The sequence below is a fragment of the Ischnura elegans genome, chromosome 6, assembly GCF_921293095.1.
Source record: "Ischnura elegans chromosome 6, ioIscEleg1.1, whole genome shotgun sequence".
NCBI classification, from domain to species: Eukaryota; Metazoa; Arthropoda; class Insecta; order Odonata; family Coenagrionidae; genus Ischnura; species Ischnura elegans.
In genome coordinates this window covers 117,661,715-117,686,563 of record NC_060251.1, presented here as the reverse complement: position 1 = coordinate 117,686,563, position 24,849 = coordinate 117,661,715, and the positions used below count along the sequence as shown (strand labels likewise).

General features: G+C 42.4%; 1 protein-coding gene across 1 annotated transcript in view; it reads left to right on the top strand.

Moving 5' to 3' along the window:
* Window positions 1-24,849, top strand: part of LOC124161460 (transcription cofactor vestigial-like protein 2) — a gene marked incomplete at its 3' end in the record, with an annotated part of 141,104 nt that overhangs the window by 35,508 nt on the left and 80,747 nt on the right. Inside the window, exon 2 of the mRNA XM_046537782.1 lies at window positions 22,836-23,265. Within this exon, the coding sequence (XP_046393738.1) occupies window positions 22,836-23,265 (430 nt within the window). The remainder of the gene's footprint in view (window positions 1-22,835; window positions 23,266-24,849) is intronic.

The following is a 24,849-nucleotide window of genomic DNA, read 5'->3' as shown; positions in this document are numbered from 1 at the left end:
AAAACATTATTCATCCGCCAGAGTTTCAGTGAGTACATTAGAGGTATGGACCTTCATATTATAGTACTCTTAAAAAATTGTGCAGGTTCCTCATTACACAGATTTGCTCATCGGTGATATTCAAGTAGTGTTCAATTCACGTCGAGTTCACTTCAATGCACACACGCACGCCCCTTAAACCTCTTTTTCCAGCGTTGGCTCTTCTCCTCGCTTTTGCTGTCCGAAACCCCTTGCAACCCCTCCCTTCCCCCCTCCTCACCTCCTAGACCCACGAGTGTATCGACCCCTCTCTCGAATTCACATGCTCTCTAATGACCACTTCAGTGCTGCCCTCGGTGTCATCGGTAAATAAGTATTAAGTACCATGCCCATTTTTAGATATAATAATAATAATTATTATTATATCACGGCAAATGAAATGCCTGTCATTAAATTCTGTAATTCTGCCCTGCGAAGGGATAATTCACCCTTGAGGGACCCAGACACATGATCTATCCTCCCCACAACCCCATATTTCAGCAATGTGTTCAAAACATTACACTTATTCACGAATTGTGCGAAATTGCTAATATTATATGTCAAATTAAGTATATATTTAACATTGATAGTTTAGTTGTACTGACGACGACCAAGAAAAGCTACGGCATGTATTAAGAGCATGGTATCCATAGGATTCAAAGCAAGTCCCTTCAGTTCGCGGGGTATCACCTCTCAGCAAACGTAATGAATGCCCAGCGCTTGTTTGCAAGCTCAAGAATTATCTAAGAACGCTATCAGAAAAACGATAGATCCGTCCCTTACGACGATATAGCAATAACCATTGGCAATCAAAATTAAAATAGCATTGAATTCGTCCAGTGGCGGATACATAAAGAACTCAGGGGAGGGGCGCAAAAGATATCTTCAGACAACTTTTATTTTATCGCGATAAAAAAATAATCAAGTCACAAGAAAAGTTAAATATAGTTTCATTTAAATTAATTGTAGACATATTCAAGACAATACCATTTTATGGTATATGAAAGTTACAATTGTGGTTCTGCAATTCGGGCGGCCCAGCAAGGGGTAGCGCGCCTCCTTCGCCCCCCATATGTACCCGCCACTGAATTAGTCATATATATTCCACCAACAACGTAGACCTACGTGATTACGTGTAACAAAATCTCCAAATGTATATCCTTATGAAATCCCTTTTTGTCCATCTTAGGATTTTCAGCGTTGTTTAGACACAACTCAAATTTTTAGTGGTAACTAACATTCGCCATTTAATGGCTTAATTTTTTTACGGCGAAGCAATCGTAAATCAGCAGCCCTGAGCACTCCGCGTTGCGTTGGCACGTTAGCGCGCCCGCGCACGCAACCTTTTGGGCTCACCGACCACCGTCCTCGCGATCGTCGCATCGTTTGAAGCGGGGCCATCCATCTTCATCCAACCAAACGGAATTGCAACACTCCTTGGGACCTCCTCCTGCCGTAAAGATAGAGTGTGCGAAGCGCACAGCATCAGATTTACCACTGCACGCTAAGTGTGCGTTAAGTTAACTAAAAGTCAAAGTGAAACGCCAGGGAGTTACGATAGCAATCGAACCTATCGTGAGGAATGAATATAAGAAATATTTGTGTCACGGCCTTGAAGAATCTACGACCCGTCAAAAGTTTTATGGAATGGTTTTCGGATTTTCGGATGGAATAGTGAAACACATGTCTGGCTTCGCATCGAATACTCAGCGAGCACATGGGATCCCGTGCAGAAGAACTGAAACTTAATGAAATACTAAGGAAAGCTACATATTTATTTGCCATAAACTACAGCGGGTATACAGAAAGCTTAGCGCAATGTTAAACGCGTCAGGCTGGCAGCCGATGTAGACTCGGAGGCTACGCGCTAGCCTAAGACTGCTTGAGAAATTGAGGATTTCTCAAGAACCTTTCAGAGCGACAACGAGTGAATCATCTTATAACCTCACCATAGGTACATTCGACAGAAACTATCTAACAAGATTGGCAATTTCCCGAGGGGATCGGTGGAGGGATGCATTTTCCCTCCGAACTCCGACGAAGGGCTCCAATAGGGTGGTTTCATATTATTTTTTTACTGCCTAAATCAAAAGATAATTACTCCTGGATTACGAATTTCACACTTTTAGATTTTTTGAATGACGATGTATACTTCTTACGATTAAATGAAAAGTGAAAATTTTCAAGCGTGAGAAAACGCGACGGCTAAGTATGAATGCTGGGAAAACTTCGTGCGACGTCGTTCTGGTTCCCGCTATTGCCATGTGAGGTGACCTTGGGGCGAGGCTTTGAGCGCTGATACGACGCAGGCTGCTAGCAGGTAGCGCTTGGCTTAAATAAGGATTATTAATACCCAATCAAACGAAGGAAACTTTCCGACCATTAGCCAGTTTTAAGAGGTGATTATTAAGGCATATTTCCCTGAGCTCTGTGCCTCATGCATGCATTTGTAATCTCAGACGATGTAAAACTACTATCTACTCGTATAGAAACTAGATCCCTGTGACGTCACGTGGAGTGGAATCGCATGGGCGCCAATTTGGCCTTTTTCAAATGAAGATAAAATTGACCATTGCCATTCGTCTAAACCGGTATTTCTAAAACCAAATAATTTGTATATTATGAGTACACTAATGGTGGGTAAGAAATCGCAATCAATGCCTTTCGTTTTCTTTGATGGAGGATACTACCCTATTATTAAATACCGGAGTGAGGTGAGAGAGAGAGAGAGAGAGAGGGCCCGCTCATCACCTGCCGTCTTCTTCTTTTTTTATCAACGGCGCGATCTGCGGGGTTGTGTGTAGATGTAGTTACCAACGTAGCCTGACCTATTTGAAATGAACGCGATTGGCAACTCTTGATAAGTTCGTAGGCGTGGAATCTCTGGCATGAAACTAATTGAATTTCGCTTGGCGCGGACTTCGTATGTCTTGACTAGAGCCTGTAAATTCAAAGCGTATGTTACGTTAAGCTACGCAACGCTATTTTTGTAACTGTGTTTACAGTAATATACGCGATGTTCAGCCATTGCTTATATTCGGTGTTTGGCGTTTTATGTGAGTTATGGCACTATTTTGTTAAATGTCTGTTTTTCGTGCATTATTGTGTAGGATGCGTTATCGACTTTTAAGGCCTATATACACGATACCCGTGCGAGTAAATGTCTGTTGCATGAATGATTTTTGTGGAACGGAACAGGTACGAATCCATAAACCAAATTAGAACAGGTTCTATTTTCTGTGCATGCATTCGCACAATTTGGGTGGTTACACTTTGTGCATTTTGGCGTTTATTCTCGCGCTCATACGTTTAGACATTAACCCGTACGTGTCAATGTTCCGTGTAAACAGGCCTTTGCGGTGTATTGTAGTTGAAATGTGGGTTTAATTTTAAGTTACAGAGAGGTTCAAGTATTGTATTTTGTGTTCTGTTTAATTATTTTTCGAAAGATTTTGCGATGTCGCTCGGGCATTGTGTGTTTCAATCTGGTTTTCGTTACTGTAAACAGTAGTCAATCTTAAGATTGGTTTTGGGCAGTGTTCCACTTCGTAGAAGAGGAGAGGCTTCGACGTAAGAGAGCGTGGCGTGGCTCCGTTGGACGGGAAACTCGCGACTCGTGCGCGTGTGCTCACGAAGAGAAACAGAGTTGAAGGAACGGACGAATCTGCTGACCACTCCGTCCGTCCGCTGCTCAGTCAGCCAACACTCGTCGACGTCCTCCTCAAGCACACCTAATGCCTTTCACTCCAACAAGCCGTCCGTTCGGAATGTCGTCTCGTATGAGACACGGGAGCAAATTCACAATCGGGGTCAGGACAGCGATAGAATGCGATTTGCACGGAAATGAATGCGCGTCCTCGCTGGCCGTGCTACAGACGGCACTCGCAGCCCCTGCCACCGACCACTCTCCACCCACCCCTCCCCCCTGCCAACGGCATTGATCGACCATGAAATTAATCACTAGGGCCAACAAGGACGTTGATGAGCATCCCGCAGTTCATCGTTCTTAACCATTTTTTCTAATAAATTTGCAAGTTTAAGTACAATAAATTCAAAACCGCATCGCTTAGACTTTTTCGTTTCTTTTTTCCTCCTAGAATCAGTTGTAATTGGCGCTTGATGATATCATACATGTCTATTTCCACCAAATGATTATTTATAAGTGTTTTCACAGCAATAATAGAACTTACACTCCCGTTGTGAATACCTTGAGTCAGTCTTACGGGTGAACAAACACTGCTCATATTCCTAATAACACAGAACTACGCATGCACAATTTTCATCCAATAAAAATATACCATGTAGGGTACCCTATGACTATTTGTGCGCAATTAATATAAATTATATTTATTTGCTACCAAGTATGCTGCTTGGGATGTGGCGCTTTACGGTTCGGAATCTTAGACAACGACGAAAGAGGGACGAGAAAAGATGCAGGCAAAAGACAAGGCATGTGATGTGTGAGTATAAAAGAGAACGGTAATGGTGAGATGGACGGAGAGGAAAGGAAATGAAGAAGTGCTATCCATGGTGGAGAGATTTGGAGGAGGGGAAGGATGAAAGTAAGGATATGGACAGAATGAAAGGGACTAAAGCGAATGGGCGATACTGTTAATTAAAGTGGTCAGGGTAAGCTCCAGTTGGGAGGGACGTAGGTGGGGTGGTTCGTAAAATCTTCCATGTAATCCTACATTATCAGGATACACTTAATAATAATCATATATTCTCCGTTTTTCATTTCAGAAGGGCAGGTAAATCATGATTTTCCATGACCATCATAAATAACTGTTGCCTCATTTTCATAATGCCACGCTGATGCTGCTCGCACTATTAAAAAAGACACTGAACAATACTAATGAGCGAGTTCCCCCTGAAAGAAAAGGACAACACGTCTTACGACGCACTGTGGTCTTAAAGCCTTTCATTTTACTCTATGCCCATTAATATCTTGTTTCTTCTTTCAGTTAAAAATTATATTTATCTTTAAAGACAATACAATTGCTCATCTGAAAAATATATTAAAAATTATCTTCTCTCATAAAACAATTTCCTTACCGGTAGTTTTTTCCAGGTAAAAAATTAAAGCACTGTAAAAGAAAAGTCTTATTTTCTACTTACAGGATGGGAATAAGTTGCAGTATGTAAAACTAAGTAAGAAATGTAGGCACTGATTGTTTTCCGAATAAACTTAAACTTGGGGAGTAACTGCTATTTCACTCGTAAACCGGCCGGCCGGCCTCGGTGGCGGCGGGGTAACGTTCTCGCCTGCCAAACAAGAGGTCGCGGGTTCGAGTCTGGGTAGGTTTCCCCGGTCCAGGGCATGGTCGTTTGTGTACGTTTACTTGTTACATTTGTTGAACACCCCGGTGTAAAACTCGTAAAGCTGTATCCGGTGGTTGAGAATAAAATAAAATAAATAAATAAACATTGAAAAATGACTGCAAATCCTTCGCCAGTGAATGCGAGCATGGATAGAAACCGTGACGTAAGCGACAATATTAACATTTACGTATTTTTCACGAGTCTATGTGGAGAAAATAACATTGGAGTATTATTCTCGATATGCTCCAAAAATTTTATTTGTCCAATACGTGATGTATAAGTTTACAAAACAACTCAGATGTTCCTCTCCCTTCCTCGAGCGTAGCTACTGGTTACGGTTACTCGCCAGAAATCGTGCTTGGGGCTCTTATCGAGGGTTACAGTAGTCAAGTTGCACCATATGCAGAACCCAATCAATTCAAATGGATCCTCGGTGGACAAGGAACGCGTAATCAATACGCGGAGGTCGATTTTGGAGCATAAGAAAGACGTCTACGCCAACTATGTGGACCGACTTCTGAAATTGACTGTACATGCACACGTATGTTTATGTATGGATGTGAGACTTGGACGATGGGGAAGAGAGACAGGGACAGGATTGGGGCGTTTGAGATGTGGGTTTGGAGGAAGATGGAGGGAATACGGTGGACGGATCGAGTTAGGAATGAGCAAGTGTTAAATAGGATAGAGGAGAAAAGAACGGTGATGGACAAAATAAAGCAAAGGAAGGGTGACTGGCTGGGACATTTGATGAAAGGGAATGGAATTTTGAAAGTAGCTTTGGAGGGAACGGTGGAAGGGATCAGAAGAAGGGGAAGGAGAAGGCTGAAGTTCATTGACAATATAAAAATTGGAAGATATGGAGACTTCGAGGAGATGGTCGGAGACAGGAGGGAATGGAGACAACATTGGTACGGGGGACCTGCAGACGGGCAGAGCACCACAAGATGATGATGATGATGATGCACACGTAAAACACCAATCAGTCGTGAAAGGGAATGGATGTAGCCGTAACTTCCCCAAGTGACGAATGACAGTCGTGATGCGTGCAATATGACATGGCATTCGCACGGCAGGGAACGCCCCGAAAAACTCGCTCTGTATGCGAGACACTGCCATTCCATGCGCTCCGCAACACTCGCTGCCACTGATTCATTCAACGGCCAAGGAGACCAGCAGCCGCCTAGCTGCCACAGTCCTCCCACCAATCTCTCAACGTCACCGAGTCCAGTTCTCGCCAAAGCTTCCAGCATGAAAAAGGCGGAGTCCGTCATTGTTAGGCTAAACGCCCACCCCCACATTCTCACCGGGATAAGAGATAAGATCTACAGTTTTTTTTAGGGTTTATTAAACGCATGAGGATGATCTGGCATTCAAGAAGAGTGGAGAACTGTTCCGATTCTAAAACACATAAGAATAATGACTCATCGAGATATATTGTTCTTCCAATCGATTCAAGGATCGATTCATTCATAAATACTTGATTTTTTTCCAAATATAATTATCCAATTAAGTTAGAGTGCCGAACGAAAGGGCCCTGATGTTAGACAAGGCCGTTGACTTGTCGCTGCGAATAGCTCGAGTGATTGGCGAGGAATAAGATCAAATGCCTGTCTCTCTCTCTCTCTCTCTACCTCGCTGTTCCTCCATCTCAATGCAATGAGCAAGTGCGTGGCCGTGCATTGTGACACTGCACACGTGCGTGGTCCCCCGAGGGCGGCGTGGCCTCGCGACGCGGCGCATCGCTCGCAATGGACTCGTTTCCGCATTTCACGGTTCGCACGAGGTCGGGAGCGGTGGCGGGCGCGGCAGGTGGCCGCGCCGCGTGCGACACTTGCCAACGCACCCTGACGAACTCCCACGCCCAACCCTCACGATACCTGCAAACGTCAAGGGGCGTGCTCTTCACTTCCTTCATCACCTTCACAAGCGGAAAATGGTCGGCGGATAACTTCGATCCCCACGGCAAGGATCATTGCTCGAGATGCGTGAAAATCGCAAATGCGATATAGATGCGATGACTGGACTTTTATGATATTTTTACGCAAATTTGCCTTTTTGACGGCAAAATTCGTACATTTAGTTCCGAGCGCAGTTTAAATGCTCCACCGACACTCGCCGCTTAAAACATGTGAGCGACTGGCCAGCTGCTAGTTGGCTGGGACTCTACGTGGCCGCGAAATACAAGTGGGCGCGGGCAAGCTACACCTCCGCCACTGTCTTGCCTTGTATATGTCTTATTCCTTAATTTATTATTGTTCTACAACGTAGTTATTTAAAATATTCTTTATATTGTCATATAACTGTGTTTCACTACATTTTATCGTGATCTACCTCATTATGAAAATAAAAAATAGACGCTACAAAATGCGATATACTGTTATTGGAGGTGCGATAAAATAAAAATGAAAGTGAGATTCTCGCGTACTTCTAATCATTGCTCATGCAGCTGAATTGTTTTCTATCAGCGCTGAGTAATTAAAAACAAATGCAAGAAGCCCAACTGATAATAAATTAATGCATGAATGTGGTGTTTACTTTGCACCCTTTTGCCAACGACGGGCTTAATTTGCTAACACTATCCTCCTGATAATCCCCATTTATCTTTATACTTACCAGAACATTTACAAGATATAAGTAAGCTTCAGCCATGGAACCTGAATACTTGCATATCACACGGAAGTGCGTATCACGTCACGTAGAGATGTGTGATCACGTGCAGAGAACGCCACGCTCCCTTAAGAAAATATGCATGGAGTGCAATTTATTGCTGTCTTCATATTTTAAAATACAAAATAAATTTAAAGTAACTATCAGACAAACAGAATAGTTCATTATTAGCTTCTCTATTTTAGCCAAACAAATTTAAGCTAGATAGTCGATTAACATGGGAGAGCTCAAAATTGAATCTACGAATCAAAATCGTTTTGGTGTGTTTTCTAATCCAATCCCTAAGGCCGACAGAAAATAGCAAAAAGTTACTTACAATTTATTATTCGAGATTCAAATCACCATTGGCGACGCTGAAGTCGCTGACGTGATTTGCCAATATGGCCGACGCGTTGAGGATGGTGCTCTGTTGATGGGAGTAACACTAACACGGGAAAATAAAACTGGGAGCTTTCGAAGTGGTGACTTCTTCGTCAGCCTGAGTCAGAATGGGGAGGAAAGGAGTGTGCTGGACAAGGGAAAAAGGTGGAGAGGGAAGAGGTGTATGGGGGAGGGGGTTAGGGTGAGACATTAGGATGAGACGTTCAACCCCGGAAAGCTATTGGCTTGCAAGTGCCAAATGCACGCCAATTCGAGGGTGTGGAGATTGAGGGCGAAGTCGGTGGGAGGGAGGGAGGCAATGACTGAAACTTTGACGGAGTCGTACGACAAACAATGTGCGGGTACGGGGAGAGATGCGTGGGGGGATGATGGACAGCAGGAGACGCGGTGATTATTAATTCTGAGGTTGAGGCAGGGACGGCGCTAGCAGGTACGGGGCTAGGGGCGAACCTTCAGTGCGGGGCCCTTCACTTAAAATATTAAACTCTATACCCCATCTACAAACTCGAGCATTTTGAATCCCTACCACTCTCTGGCTAAGTATGTGTTCCCCTCCCAAATTCAGACTTCGCAATTACGCCGTTATGATAAGTTGAGTTCAAAATAGTATAATGCAAATAAAATTTATAATTATATTTATTCATAAAGTTATAACGTAAAATAAACATAAAAGGCGCGCTTTTTACTTTAAATTACTGCATTATTATTCCTTTTTCATAGTATTATTTTTTGTCTAGCACGGACTTAGCAATACAGTAATAGTTGAAATAGCGTTTTGAAACTACCGTATATTTTAATTTTTTTTGACGAACGCGGGGCCCCCCAAAGCGCGGGGGCCGGGGCAGTCGCCCCGGTCGCCCCGCCCTAAGGCCGGCTCTGGGTTGAGGGGGGTGGTGCATTGGCCGACATAGAGAGCGGGGCAGAAATTGCAATGAAGGAGGTAAATGATATTGGTGGACGTACAGGTAGTGGAGGGGAAAATCGGTAGGCATTTAAGTAGGCCACCCGCCCTCTTCAAAAATCGCAGTTTAGTTTCCACTACCACACCCTCACCTTGCAACCGTCCCAGGTGTAAAACCTGCAAGATATTCTCTCCACCCCCTGCCTCTTTTTTCCCCAAACTCAAATGCCTACGTACTCTCCCCTCTCCCAGTTCACTCTATGGTCAATGCTATTGCTCATTCAAAACTTAGCATCAAAGATTACGCAGCCGATAGCAATGATCGCCCCTATATTACCAGGATTTGCAAACAAAAGTAGTTATATCTTCAAATTACATTTACATTCAAATTACATTTATGCTCCAAAGCTCAGTGTTCTTGCCCATTTAATAAACTCCCTAGAGACATTAAGTGTGAGCAGTGCATTAAGTGGGGCGTAGCTAGGACGATGTGCTGGGGGGGGGGGGCACGGCCCGGGGGGTCTAGGGGGTTGAACTCTCCTCCATGGAAAAGGTGAACATTTTCATCTATAAAACACACTTTCTCCTATTTTGACGTACAATCGATGTGTCATCGGAAAGCTGTTTTAGTATAAGTAGCTTGTTGTTGGATTGAAAGATTTTTGTTTTATATGTTAATATTTTTCTGCAAGAATTAATTGTTCCCCCTTCCCCCTGGATACTCCACTGACAATGAGTGCGTGAAAAATGACCAAGTACCTTTAAAAGTGAACTCAATGCATCAGTCACTACTCATTCAACTCATTTCAATGACGAATCCCTTAACATGCAATTAGGAAATATGTACATATAATGTACAAAAGTGTAGTTTCCTTCATCAAAGAAAACGAAAGGCATTGATTGCGATTCCTTACCCACCATTAGTGTATTTTTAATATACAAATTATTTGGTTTTAGAAATACCGGTTTAGACGAATAGCAAGGGTCAATTTTATCTTCATTTGAAAAAGGCCAGATTGTCGCCCATGCGATGGCACTCCACGTGACGTCACAGGGACCTAGTTTCTATACGAGTAGATAGGAGTTTTACATCGTCTGAGATTACCAATGCATGCATAAGGCACAGCGCTCAGGGAAACATGTTTCAATAATCACCTATTAAAACTGCCTATGGTCAGAAAGATTCATTAGTTCGATAATGTATTAATAATCCTTATTTAAGCCAAGTGCTACCAGCTAGCAGGGTACTCTGCTACCTGCTAGCATCCTGCGTCGTATCAGCGCTCAAAGCCTCGCCCCAAGGTCACCTCACTTGCGGCATAGGGAACCAGAACGACGGGGTGTACCCCGTATTCATACTTAGCCGTCGCGTTTTCGCGCGCTTGAAATTTTTCACTTTTCATTTAATCGCAAAGAGTAGGCATAGTCAATTAAAAATCTAAAAGCGTGAAATACGTACTCCAGGAGTAATAATCTTTCGATTTAGGCAATAAAATAATAACAGGAAACTACCCTATTGGTGTGCTAATGTTATCAAGGAGCAAGTACTTACCCAGATTTCCCGAAAGCGAAGTTGTTGTTGCTGTTAGTTACATCGCAGCATTCTAAATTGGGCGATCGGGCATTCAAGAAGAGCGGTTATGTGATCCAGATTCTATGAGAACCAAAATAGTAAAATTTTTCGCGCGACAACGCCGGAAATAAAGCGAAGACCCTGACATTATGTATGGATTAATTTAACATGCATGTTGCTGTCGAATCGTCAATTTCTCGTGATTAGAATATTGAGTACAAACAAATTCCACGCATCTCGGCGCCTATGCTTGTACACAGTCGAGTTACGCCATTAGCTATGCTGCAATGGTTGGCTGCTGTGACTACTTCCGCTTCGTTGTTATTATGAGGTAATGTAGAGGGCTGTGACGTTTCATCCTTTCCGCTGCGCCTCTGCATTATTTCTTCGACCATTCCCTGACTTTTTCCTGACTTGCAGTCCCTATAATTATTCCCCTGACTTCTCCCTGATCGGTGTGAGCATTTTGGCCACACAACGAATCCTCCGGAGCTGAAAAAAAAAGCATTAGACAATGAGGAGCTATTAGTGCGAAAGATCCACAGAGTAAAAATCATCCACCTTGACCGGGATGATGATGACCGGGCGGATGATTTTTTCTCTGTGGATCTTTCGCACGATTGTGCATTGCGGGTGACTCCCGTACAAGTTATCACCGTGGCTAGTCCCGGTATACTACTTTAAAAACCAGGAGCTATTAGGCCTTGGTTCGACCAGTGCACTACCGTCGCTGGTGTCCTGTTTAAAACTAATGCTATCATTTCGTAAGTCTCAGGCCATACAACGCAGACTAATTAAGAGAGCTATCGAAATATGAAACCGAAGATTCCTCCAAGATTTCGATTGATGCAAGCAGAGAGACAGAATGCTCTCTTCACTGCAAGTGCTACACGTTTCACAGATTAGACTAAACCGTAGCAGAATCACGTACATCGCTTATTTATCTAAAAGATATCAATCTTATGTCGCCAATACTACCTTCACCTCTCCATCCTAAGATGATATAAAAGAGATATATAATTTTCGTAACACTTTGGTCACTGAAATTTGATAAAACAACAAGTAATGACAAAAAGGTTTCATAAACAACCCTTTAAATCAAAATTCGATGTTGCTGTCTTTGATAAAAAAATTGATTCAAATAAAACATAAATCAAGTTATGTTATAGCAAGAGATCAATTTTTGGCCAGCAAATTATTCTCATAGCAGTGTGCGGAATCAGTTTCCAGAAATTGAGTGCACAATGATGTCTTCTTTCCGTCATTTCATTAGTACCCACCCAATGACGTCATGGCAAAATTAGCAGTGCCGGAACGCAAGTAATTACTTAATTATTAGAAGTGAAATATTACTCTGTGTGTACTTTTTATTACAACTTATCATTCACATTTTATTACATTTTTTTGTTTTGGTTATGGTTGAACGATATTAGAAATTTTGAGGCAGCAAAATTGATAAAAGTGTTACTCGAGTATTACGTCTTTCGTTAACCAGTGCTTAAACGGCGTTTCGGCACCATTACACCACTGTTACTTCCTAAATTTATATAGAAATAATTCATAAAATAGGCGTCAAAATGATGCAACCGGTTAATATCTCTTAGACGATAAAAATTGTTATCATTGATGGAGGATATAGTGGTGTAGCAAGATGTTACTCTGCCACTTGGGCTCTGTAAAAAAAAGGACAGCACGCAGTCATGTATGCAGAAATCGATTCCAGTAATCCAATGATTTCCAAAAAAAGGTAAAACAAAATAATTCCCCTAGTCAAAACCAGCTCTGTGTTCAGCAGATTTCCTTGATGTCTCATTGAGACGATTCATTGTGGAGTTGGGCCAAGAAGCTTAAATGACAGTGTCAACGGGCTGTAACCCAACTTCCCAACAACCCAACTCCCGTATTTCAATCACATCTGAGCAATTCTCCAGCACCCCACATGATCAACCAATGTGCCAATGGTGAGCACATCTTCAGCCACGTCAACCGAATTCAAGAATGTCACTCAAGAGGACGGGATTCTCCACCCGTCCCCCTTGACACATTACATCTCAAGTAATTAATGAAAAATCGTCTCTCGCGTCGCTCTTGGCTTAGCGATCCTCATTTACAGCGCAATTCAGCAAAAATGAGGCCTTTTGACCGAAACATATAACGGACATAATTTAGAACAAATGGAATTAATGGCTTCAAATAATTTCAAGACTTTTTAATGCTGCCCTTCGGGAGTGTTCTACCGCAAATGTTGAGAAGAAGTGGACTCATCGCCGTGCTGCGGATATTTTTGAAAGCCGTTTGCAGCGCGCGCTCACCTGAATTACGATGTGGACCAGGGGTCCTCCCTCCTTACATTCCATCGCCGAAATATTTAATACCCCTAACCAGTAACGGAATCCAACCAAATCATTCCCGTCAGTGCGAAGTCTAACAAAAACAGGTTACTTTTGCAAGTGGGCGACGGGGCAGGGAAAATGTCGTTAAGTATTGAGGGAAGCAAGCGATTACCATCCCCTGGCCCCTCATGCGCTCCTCCATGCCTACCCACTCACCCCAACCACACAGATTAAGCAACATTAAAAGTTGATTGGTGCGCGCGTTTGCATTGTCAGTGTTGAAATGTTGTCTGCGTGAAGAGGAAGCAAATAATTTATCTTAAAACAATAGGCAGTTGAATGCAATAACAGATTGCAGTTTGAAGCACTGATTTAATTTTATTTCAATTTTTGAATTTTTTAAAATCAAACTTGTATTTCTTCAAACTTCCTTCTCGTTTGTTTGTATTTCGGATATAAATTCGCTTTTTGGAATTAAACAAGTATTTATTCATTTTTTTGTGCATTATATTCTATTTTATTAATTTCAAATTTTAATATAACATAGCTAATTTCTAACCTATTATTAGGAGGAAGTGAAGACGCTCGAAAGACTCATTGAAGAGTAATTTGTTAAGGGCGTAATAGTTTCCGCTTACATACAACTGCCCAACGTCCATTCCCAAAGACTCACTCTGAACCCATGCAACTTGTTCCTGAAGACTATGTTTCACTCCGCCCGCAATCACAACTTCTCACAATTCATGAATTCGGTGGAATTTGTAGTGAATCGAGCAGGATTGGCCCATAAATACTATTTAAAAGTTTCTATTGAATATATTTTCAAGGATGTTTCTCACTCGCATATTGTATTACGCTCCTCTCACAACGTACGACAGATGCGCAAATTGTTTCGTCCATGGAACTCTTGTCAAGGACCAAAGAAACAAATATACCACAAGCATGCGGACAGAAAAGTTCTGCTACGATCGATTAAACCCAAAACATTCCAATCTTCGCCGTCACTTTCCCTCCCGGGCTTAAAAGCAGCGACCCCTCCCCCCTGCACACCCCCTCTCCCACTCGTAAACATTTCAGGCACTCACTCCGCTCGAATGGAGACTTCGTGAATGCGAGATGGAGGCAGCGGAGACCTCATTAACCCGCCCCCCAATCGACGACTCCTCCCCTGATACGACCGAAAGAAAACACTTGCTTAGGGATTATTCACACTTTGAGACGATGGACGATGAAATTGCTAATCCCCCAAACATTGCATTTTGTTAAATGAAAGTATATTTGAGTCCTTTGAGCCATTGCCCTCCCTCAATTAGTGACCCTCCGTTACCACCCCCCGCCCACCGCCCCCCAAACTCATTTGCCGTTCATGTGCTTCTGCTGCGATCGCATTTGCTTCACTCGGCCACACCTGCCAAGATTTGTTTGTGCCGCATACGGAGCCCGCCCCCCCCCCCCCAAGAATTTTCATCCCCCCACTCCAACTCAGAGACACATACTATGCATGTACTAATACGGGTGCAAAGCTGGTTTTCGGCACCTTCTACATCTACACAATACCCCGCAAGCCCCATAAAAAGGCTTGTGGCAGGGGATGTTAGGACAACAGCCGTTTACAGATTTAAAAAATTAAGTTTTCTAACGAAGTTTATTGTTCGGGGGAAAATGAATTCCCATATCTAACCGTTCGGCAAAAAATCTCTCTTAATTTTTCGCTTCTATCGGACCTGGAAATATAGTGTGGCTCTGATATTATGTTCTCTGTGTCGTTCTTAAACATATTCATTCTCAATTGTTCAAGCAGACTAAGCTTAGCGCTCAGCCTCCGAGTCTCCAGCGGCTCCCAGCCTAATTCGCTTAACATCTGGGTAACACTGTCTGTACGCCCGTAGCAGTTTTTGACGAACCGCGTAGCCTTCCTTTGTATTTTATTCAGCTCGCGGATTAAGTCTTACTGCACCGGACCCCATACGCTCGCTGCATATTCAAGGTGCGATCGGACGAGTGCGAAATAGCACCTTTCTTTTACTTTCTGATGCCCACAATACGACTGACGAATCCTAACTTCTTCTGGGCTATGCCGCAAACGTTCTCTGTATGTGTTCCCCACGTGAGGTTCGAATTGAAAACTTTGAAAATGACGACCAGCGTTTGATTAAAAGTATCATCAATTACTAAATGTTTGCTTTTCTTCCACCGTCGTGTAGAAATTGAAATGACTGGAGTATAGAACAGAAATTATTTACATGAAAATTATTCATAATAATAATAATTCACGGAGCGTGGTTGCTTAGTGGGTTGGCTGCTGAGCGAAAGGCCCCGGGCTCATACCCCGGATCTTATCTTCGACCACCTCAGAACAAAAAGTCTTCGAATTGCTAGGTAGCCAAGGGAAAGCATTCCACCCCTCCCCCCACTCCCCAGCCTTGTATGTTCTCCTTTGGCTTAGTCTAGGATGAGCTATTCCAAGGTGAGAGGATAGAGGAGTCCCGATTTCACCGCTTAGAAGATGTCGCATTATAATCGGCTTTCAGCAATGTCCGCGGCGAAATGAAGACTGCAGTGCGATCCACTTTTCTCCGATATCTTGCAGTATAATGTTTGAAATTGTGAGGAATAGCAAATTGCTTTTCTGCATTCAATAGGTCACATCATCATCTATATTAAATTCGCTCAACACACCCAATTGTCACTGTTCTGCAAAAAAAAGTAGTTCAAAAAATGCCCTGATGGTGGGTGAACAGTGTATTCATCCCTTAAAAACTTTTCCATTAGCTACCATATCATATGCCGTAAGAAACGAAGAAAAATGATTATTTTAATATTATTTAAAGTTTTTTTTTCAATTTTCACCCCCTAAATCTTTTCAACCCCTGTGAAGTTTGTCTCTCTCTTGACCCTAACAGCCTTAAAACGTCAGCTTTTTTCAATCAGAAGCAGATAACATTAGTAAAAGTCCCTTGAAAAGCGATAAGTTTAGATAAGGGGTTGTTTTCCCCAATTTAGGGGTTGCTCGTAAAAATGGAGGGTGATAGAAAAAAAACGGAGGTCATTTTCGGATTCAGCGACCCAAAATCAGCCAGAAACATCCTAAATTGAAGCAGGGCATTTTTTGAACTATTTTTTTGCAGAACAGTGTTATCTTCCTTTGATTATTGTAGTCTTGTTTATAATGACATGCCTAAGGAGCTGGATAAAAAGTTACAAAGGCTACTTAATTCATGTGTAAGATAGGTATTTAATTTAAGAAAGGATGTTTATGCGTCACAGTTCAGAATCAGCCTTGGTTGGCTTAATATTTGTAACCGAAGAAAATATCTACTCGGTGCTCTTCTTTATAAGATTTTCAAAGAGAGAATCCCTAATTATCTCCGGGAAATCTTTATGAACAGATCAGTAACCACTCACATGTCATCTCGCAAAAAGGACTATTTATATTATCCTACTCCACGTACAACTACCTACCAGAAATCATTTCTAGTAACGGCATCCAAAATATTGGAATTCTCTCCCTGAGGATCTAAAACAGAAGGGCACTAACCATGCATTTAAATATAAATTATACATGGCTTTACTCAATGGAGAGCGAAAGTAAGCTCCTACATAAGGTACAGCCAACATATTCCGTGTGCTGTTAAATTTAATTCCTTGTTTACGTGTCATTTCTTTATTACTTGTGTATCAAACAACTTTATTGTTATTACTTGATATTTTCATGAAATTTGTGCTTTGATGAGCCAATTATTGTGAATTGTGTTTTGCTCCAAGGGTTAATCCAGAACATGAATAAATATCTATTACATTCATTTCTATTATCCCTTATTTCTTCGTGAAACTCAGATCACTGTGCCTGTCAGCGACGCGAGTGGGGGCTTCTGTAAACCCATTCCAATGCGCGGTGGGCGACAAGACAATTAATTAAAGGTGCCGACTTGAGGATCCCCTAATGCAATATTCGTGAGCCGTACCCTCTCCGATACTACTCAACCTTCGGCTTGATTTGTCGATAGCGTCAGTTACTTCACTCGACCCGAGGACGATAAAGTCGTCGTAAATTACGTTTAACGCGACGGAAGCCAATAAAATAGAAATCTTCAAATTAACGCCGCCGAAAACCATGAGCCATCATTACAGACATGCCAAAAATGGTGTTCAACTCAGCTTAGTGCCTCGATGGCAGAGCGAAGGATGCATTATTCTTTGGATATCAAGTTGCCAAGCAGTTACGAACGATGATCACTAGAATGGGGGCTTTGAACGGCAAAAGAAGGCGTAAACTTTGCGCCGCGCTAGCAGCAGCGGAGAATGAACGAGATAGCGTTTTAGTGAGCTATTGCCTCGAGTGCAATGCAGATTAAGGCACGCCCATCCATAGACGGATTTAGGGGAGCTTGGGGTGGGGGGCACGAGGGCACGTGACCCCTCCCCCCTGGCGCTTAAAGAATGAACAAAAATTTTTATGCGGCTACCATGACGTTGTTTTGCGTGTGTTACAGAGCCTCAATCATATAATTTCATGCTAAAAACTTTCGCATTAAAACAAAGAGAATATTTCGCACAGTAATTATTACACCTTGTTTTTCAATCTCACGAATGAGAAGATCGTCTCCCTGTCACACCCTTGCGGCCATCCCAGAAAAAAATCCTGGACCCGCCGCTGCACGTATCCATCCACCCAACAATCCACAGATCCATTTTTCTCTAGAATAAAAAGTGCGGGCGAGGCGACTTGCGCCAAGTGAAATTGTCAGGAAGGTAAGCGTGGGTTAGCGGGTGCAGCCAATTGGAGCGGCGAGCGAGTGTGCGGGGCCGTCGGCCGATGCTTCCCTCCGCCACCGAGCCACCGATCGCCGACAACCCACGACCCGCAACGCCCCTCGTCATTTCCATCACGCTCAATGGGGTAGTTTCCTTCATCAAAGAAAACGAAAGGCATTGATTGCGATTCGTTACCCACCATTAGTGTATTCATAGTATACAAATTGTTTGGTTATAGAAATCCCAGTTTAATCACCTATTAAAACCGCCTATGGTCGGAAAGTTTCCTTCGTTTGATAAGGTATTAATAATCCTTATTTTAGCCAAGCGCTACCTGCTATCAGGGTACTCTGCTACCTACAAGCAGCCTGCATCGAAACGGCGCACATGTCCTAGCCCCAAGGTCACCTCACACGTCGACAGCGGGAACCAGAACGACGTCACACGGGCTTTTCCCAGCATTCATACTTATCCGTCGCGTTTTCGTGCGCTTGAAAATTTTCACTTTTCATTTAATCGCAAGTAATAGATATCCTCATTTAAAAATCTAAAAGTGTGAAATGCGTACTCCTGGAGTAATACTCTTTCGATTAAGGCAATAAAAAAATAATAGGAAACCACCCTATAATTGTCAGTGCATGCGAAATTGGAGCCCGGGAGAACATGATACTAAGAAACGAGGAAAGAACGAAATAATAACAAAGCAATCCCTGCGCTTCATGGAAAACTTTGAAAATATTAAATCCTCACGAATCGCGAATCGTTTGCGTTGAGTTCGCGTCGTTCACTCTGACCCAAAAACGCAATCGAATGAATTCGGTCAATGAAAGGGAGAATGAGTTATGAAAAATAATCCTTATATTTGCGCCCTCTTTTCATGAGGCGGTGACGTCATTTAACTTCTGGTCCATTTACTCGTTGAAGGTGATCCGCTCATTTTGGGAATAATATGCTCACCAGAGTTTAAGCCACGTGAAAGAGATGTGCGATTCCGAGGGATAGTTAGGAAACCGAGGAGACCAGAGTTCGTAGCGTCATCGACTTATTGCTAGCTGCCGGAGGGGTGAAGGCCGACGATTTTTTGCCGCTCGAGAAGTTGGCAACGCCTATTTTCATTTTTGCAACTCTATCAAACCCGATTGTTAAATACAATTGGTGTATGAGCCCTAAGTTTACTAGAAATAATTGTAATGGTGTGGACAATTGTTTTGCACGAGGGATAACCCAGAAAACGAAATCGTGGAATTCGAGAGAGTGCCAACGATTTGTGCGGAACATTCGACGTCGAGCCAGGAAATGTGTCTTTCCGATCTCCTTTAAGAAACCCAGTTTCAATGGCATGAACTTGAAACTTGCTAATGAATACGTGCACCTATTATCTTTTCACCAAATCTCCGGCGACATCAATTACGTTGACGACAATATTTACACCATTAAATAAGATTAAAAAAACCCCTCCCCGCACAAGCATCCCAGAGGTGCAGCAGGTGACAGATGTTTTCAATTCTTCGTCGCTAGTGGAACGTTCTGCTGCTGGTCCCTTCATTCTGATGAACAAATCAAATCCGAAGAGGCCAAACGGAAAGGAGCGCGTCGTCGTCTCCCTCTCCAGCGGAGGCCTTAAATTCACGAGACCATCTCATTGGTTCACTCATTACACCCTCTCGAAACAAGAGGCGTTTCGACCGGCCAAGATGAAACTGCCATCCCTCGCTCAGCGTGAAACGGCGGGAGATGGTGGCTGGACGCGACCCCGAACACCTGACCCCAACGACGGACGCTTCCAAACGCTGATTCACGGAAGAAATATGAAATAAATATAAATTAATATCCACAATGAACTTTGCTTCACAATTTGGACAGGACGCTATCTATCGTTCTTCTGCAGAACTATCACAACATGCGCCTTCCAAATTAAGCTGAGCCGTTTCTTCTTAGATGCATCTCTGTCTTCTCTGGATATAGCTTCTTAATTCTACATTACGTCCACGCTTATTTTCATTCCGAGACGTCCCCTTTCCCGATTCACGGTTAGAACAAACAAATCACTGTTACAAGGCGCACGATAAACGGGAGTACCAACCTGCCCTTGCAACCCTAAATTTCCCAAAAATTCAAAATCGATCAAATCCTTACACGCTAATTTCGCCATGTCATAAGGCCCTTTTGTTACTTTTTTGATAAATGCCGTCATTTAAGCATATTTGGATCACATATTATGTACTCGCCATTCTATCACTAAATGTTCAGAGTGGTCAATGAATTCTTGCATTGTTTTCTGTAAACCGTCCTTGAGGCTAATACGGAGTGCCCTTCAAAGCTAAGAGTAAGCGGAAGGTTCCTTTATTTCTTATAATGACGCCACATATAGCAAACAAATATCCTTGAAGCTGACAGATCAATTAACGGATTTTATTTATTCTGGATCACGCAGTGCATCGAATTTCGCGATGCCGAACCATCACAATGGATCATGTCTTGAGTGGCTTTTATCCGCGGAGAGCCTCTTCCTCACTCGACGCGTCCAACCCAATTCAAAATTGGCCCTCACCTGCCCTCCTTCCCAATGGACCAATAAACGCTGTGATGAAGAGTGGCACGTGCTTCGTTCTAAAGCGTTTCATTCCCCTGATTACCGCGTTGGAGGCAATTAGGAGCTCAGATGGATCGAGTATTATCGTAAGAAAAGTAACAAAGACAAGTCACAGTTACTTTTTAGAGGTTGTATTCAGTTACAATTTCAAAAAGAAACTGATCGCTGTTACTCTTTTTAAAAGTGATGAAGACTGCCCACGAGATCACAGAGAAGGATCTTCTGATCCTTTCCTTAAAATACAATAGTTCAGCACGTTGCGTTTGTTAAATAAAAAATCGTGAATTTCATCAGAAACTTCCTATTGAGGCAGTAGCCGGGTTGTTGTGCGTGGGACTCTGAGAACGTAACTGCCCACATTTTTACACGCTTTTATTTAACTCACTCTGTCTGTCTGTTTGTATGTTTAGTTCAAATCTTGCAATCGAAAATTCGACCACTTTCCGACTACCAATCGATCTGAAACTTTACAGGAAGTCGTATTCCCGGTGACAATACAATTTTTTACCAATTTCGAACATCTTAAATGTGTATTTTGATCATTATAAACATATTAATTTTAAATATGGAATTTTCAATATGGCGGATTTTTTCGAAAAAAAAGGTCTAAAAAGATTTTGATGCGTCATATAAGCAGCATTGCTGCTAAAAGCCTCTCACATCACGTGCCAAACCTCACCTTCTCGCTGGTGGACCTGTTAACTGATAAATCAGTAACTAACGAGGTGGGCTTTTAAAGTTAAACAAAACTTATGAAAGTGGTCCAGTATTCGATTGCAAGATAGGAAGACTAAAAAATAGAAAATACATACTTCTTTAAAAAAACTTAAAAAAACACGCTTTTATTTCGCTTGGAACAAGTAATAAAAAAATGTTTAAAAAAATAGACTAAAAAGTAAAAATTAAATTTTTATATGAATAGTTCAAAGAACCTGGGTAATCCATAATATTTTCACTAGTAAATTTTTGAAATGATAATTCAAAGAACCTGGGTAGTCTATAATGTTTTCACTAAAAATAAAAGCGTGGGGGCCTCACCATAACATATTACTCCACCCCCACGCTTTCATTTTTAGTGATTACATTATAGATTACCCAGGTTCTTTGAATTATCATTTCAAAAATTTATTAGTGAAAATATTATGGATTACCCATGTTCTTTGAACTATTCATATAAAAAATTATTTTTTACTTTTTAGTCCATTTTTTTAAATATTTTTTTATTACTTGTTCCAAGCGAAATAAAAGCGTGTTTTTTTTAAGTTTTTTTAAAGAAGTATTTATTCACATGTCATACGATTGCAGTTATAACCATACTATGGATACAAATCGATAGTCGATTATGTGGGGATTGGTGCCGTATTGGTGACCGAATTGAGATCTGGGATGCATATCGAGTTTCTCTTCTCCTCCGTTTTCTCTTGCGACTGTAGCGCCCAAGGCCTATTTACACGACATATGAACACGCTCGAGTTGATGTCTAAATAAATGAACGCCAAAATGCCCCGTGTCACCACCCAATGTGCATAAAATGGAACCTGTTCTTATTTGGTTCTTGCATTCGCACATGTTCCGATCCACCAAAAGCATTCATGCAATCAGATACTAACTAGTGCGTGCTAATGTAAATAGGCCTTCTCAGTTGTACTTTGGCAGAGTTACGTGCGAAGGGATTCATGGTTACACATATTTCTTTGCAAACGCCTGTCAGTACAGTCATAATGGGAAAGTAACGATTACTTTCAGGGAGCAATGAATATATTACATAAAACAGCTGATTTTTTTCAAATGTAACGATGACAGGTAAAAAAACACCTGGAATGTAATCGCTCCTTGTGGCTAAGGGTTACTTTTGAGCATTTACTTCCCATCTCTGAGGGGATATAGCAAAGAAACAAAACGTTTCCGCCAGTGGCGCAGCCAGGAATTTCGTTCGGGGGGGTCCAAAATCAGGGGGGAAAATTTTTGAAAAACAGGGTACTAGGTAGAGGGTTTTAAAAATTTTAATGCTTTTCATAATCGAAAAAACTTCATTTGTTAAAAAAATATTTTGTAAATTCATGGTTATTCAATATTTTGTTATCTTTTATGAAGAAAAATAATTGTGTTTTTATATTTCGGGGGGGGTGGGGGGTGGGGGGCGAAACCAGTGGCGTAGCCAGTGGTTTCGCCCCCACTACGCCACTGGTTTCCGCACTTACGTTCAAATAAAATGTCTACGAGTCGGGTAAAGACCCTGAATATCGCGCGGTAATTTTGATCTCATTTGCGTTTCTTTTGGTTCCGCAGGTGAAGTACGACCGCGGGGCGGCGCCGTATACTCCTCCGGCGCCGGCAGAGGCGCCACCGCAGACGAGGGCGCCCAAAGAGGAGGATGAGGAGGAGGAGGAGGAGACGGACGGAGATATGGACGAGATGGACGAGGCAGAGATGGAAAGGGGGCGGCAGAGGAGCGGCAGGGGCGGCGGCAAGGACAACGGCGCCCCGCAGCAGCCCTCCACGTCAGCAGGTAGCGGTGGCGTGACGTCGGCAGGCGCACAGTACGTGTCTGCCAACTGCGTGGTGTTCACGCACTACTCGGGGGACGTGTCGTCGGTGGTGGACGAGCACTTCAGCCGGGCCTTGAGCCTCGCCTCCTCGGCGTCGTCAGCGTCCCCCGGCAGCCCCCCCACGGCACACCATAGGCACAGCCCCACAGGCAACCCCCACGACGACAAGGGTGAGTTCACAATCACACACCACCATGCCTCAGGCAGTGAATCTCATCTTAGGCGGGACTCGAACCCTCGACTTCGGTCTTCGTAAGCGAGGACCCCGCCATCACTGAGGCAGAAAAGTAAAGCATTTAAAACTCACGGCGAACGGGTTATTTAAAATTAACGCTCTCATCATGAAAGTTCACAAGTACTTAGCGTATGGTCTCACCAAAATTGACTCGAATATTATGCAGGAAAACTATTCCTCCAAGTGAAAATGTTCATGAAGGCAAATGTTGGCAACTGTACCATGAAAAATGCTCCCAAGCAGGAAAAAATGAGAATATCGTAAGTATCCTAACTCCCCAGGCAGCGGAAATATTTCGAACAGGATGCGTCTCTTGTTTTGTCACTGTCTGTAGCAGGCCGTGCGACTGCTGTTCACAGTGCACCGTGCATTGTGGCGAGGGCGCTTGGGATGGGGTCGCGAATGCACTAAATAAGTGCGCATCGACCGAATTCATTCATGTACGTGTAAAACTACAAAATGACTCACTCATTGACACAAAAGATAATCCATTTGGCTGTCTTGAACGCCTCAGATTCTCAGAAGGTATTAACATTAAGCCGGACCGAATTCATTCATGTACGTGTAAAATTACAAAATGACTCACTCATTGACACAAAAGATAATCCATTTGGCTGTGTCTTGAACGCCTCAGATTCTCAGAAGGTATTAACATTAAGCCGATCGAGTTGGAATAAAATCGGCAGCATTTAAAAAGGTACTTATTTCGGCCCGAGAAAATTTCGACAGTTCGAGAAATTTCCTCCGTCCGGCATCAATCTTTTTTCCCTTAAAATTCTATGAAAAAACAAAGCTGCATCCTCCGAATATTGTCCACTGTTGACCACACCGAGAACAAACAATTCTAAACATCATATTCTATCCGTCAATAATTTTTTCTCGCTCTCCATTCCGAAAATTAATCATATTTTAAAAGCGATTTTCAAAGTATTTTATCTTAATTTTCGGAACGATTGGCAAACCGACCGTCAGCGAAGCCATCGAATTACAATCTTTCTACAAAATCTAATTTGCTGGCGTTAAAGAGTTAAATCGACTCCTGAACCTCTGATGTAATCTTTACGTTAAAAGATGTAGCAAAAAATGTCTCAGCGCTTAAAAATACACAAATTACAGTATGCTCGATAGATGAAGTGAGTCATTATAGTTAAAGATGTAGATAAGGGAAATAAAACCCAGGAAGATCGAAAAATGCACCTACCGTATGGATGAAATGATGGCGGCCTGCGTAGTGTTCGCGCTGCTCCAATAAGAGCAATAATTAATGCGACCAAATGATGAATATTCGAAGAAAAATTGCAGCAGAGAGCCGGAGATGAGTGATGAAAACAAGCGATCATAATTCACGTCAAACACCCAATAGCCAAAAAATAATATTATAGTCTCCTGTCTTTTTCCGACGCATGTTCACGATCACAAAAAAAGCTAGCACTTTTCCTCAATATTTTTACCGGAATCTGCTTTAAGCACGTTATAGAAATTCATAATTAATATATTCAAATAATCCTAATATTACGAA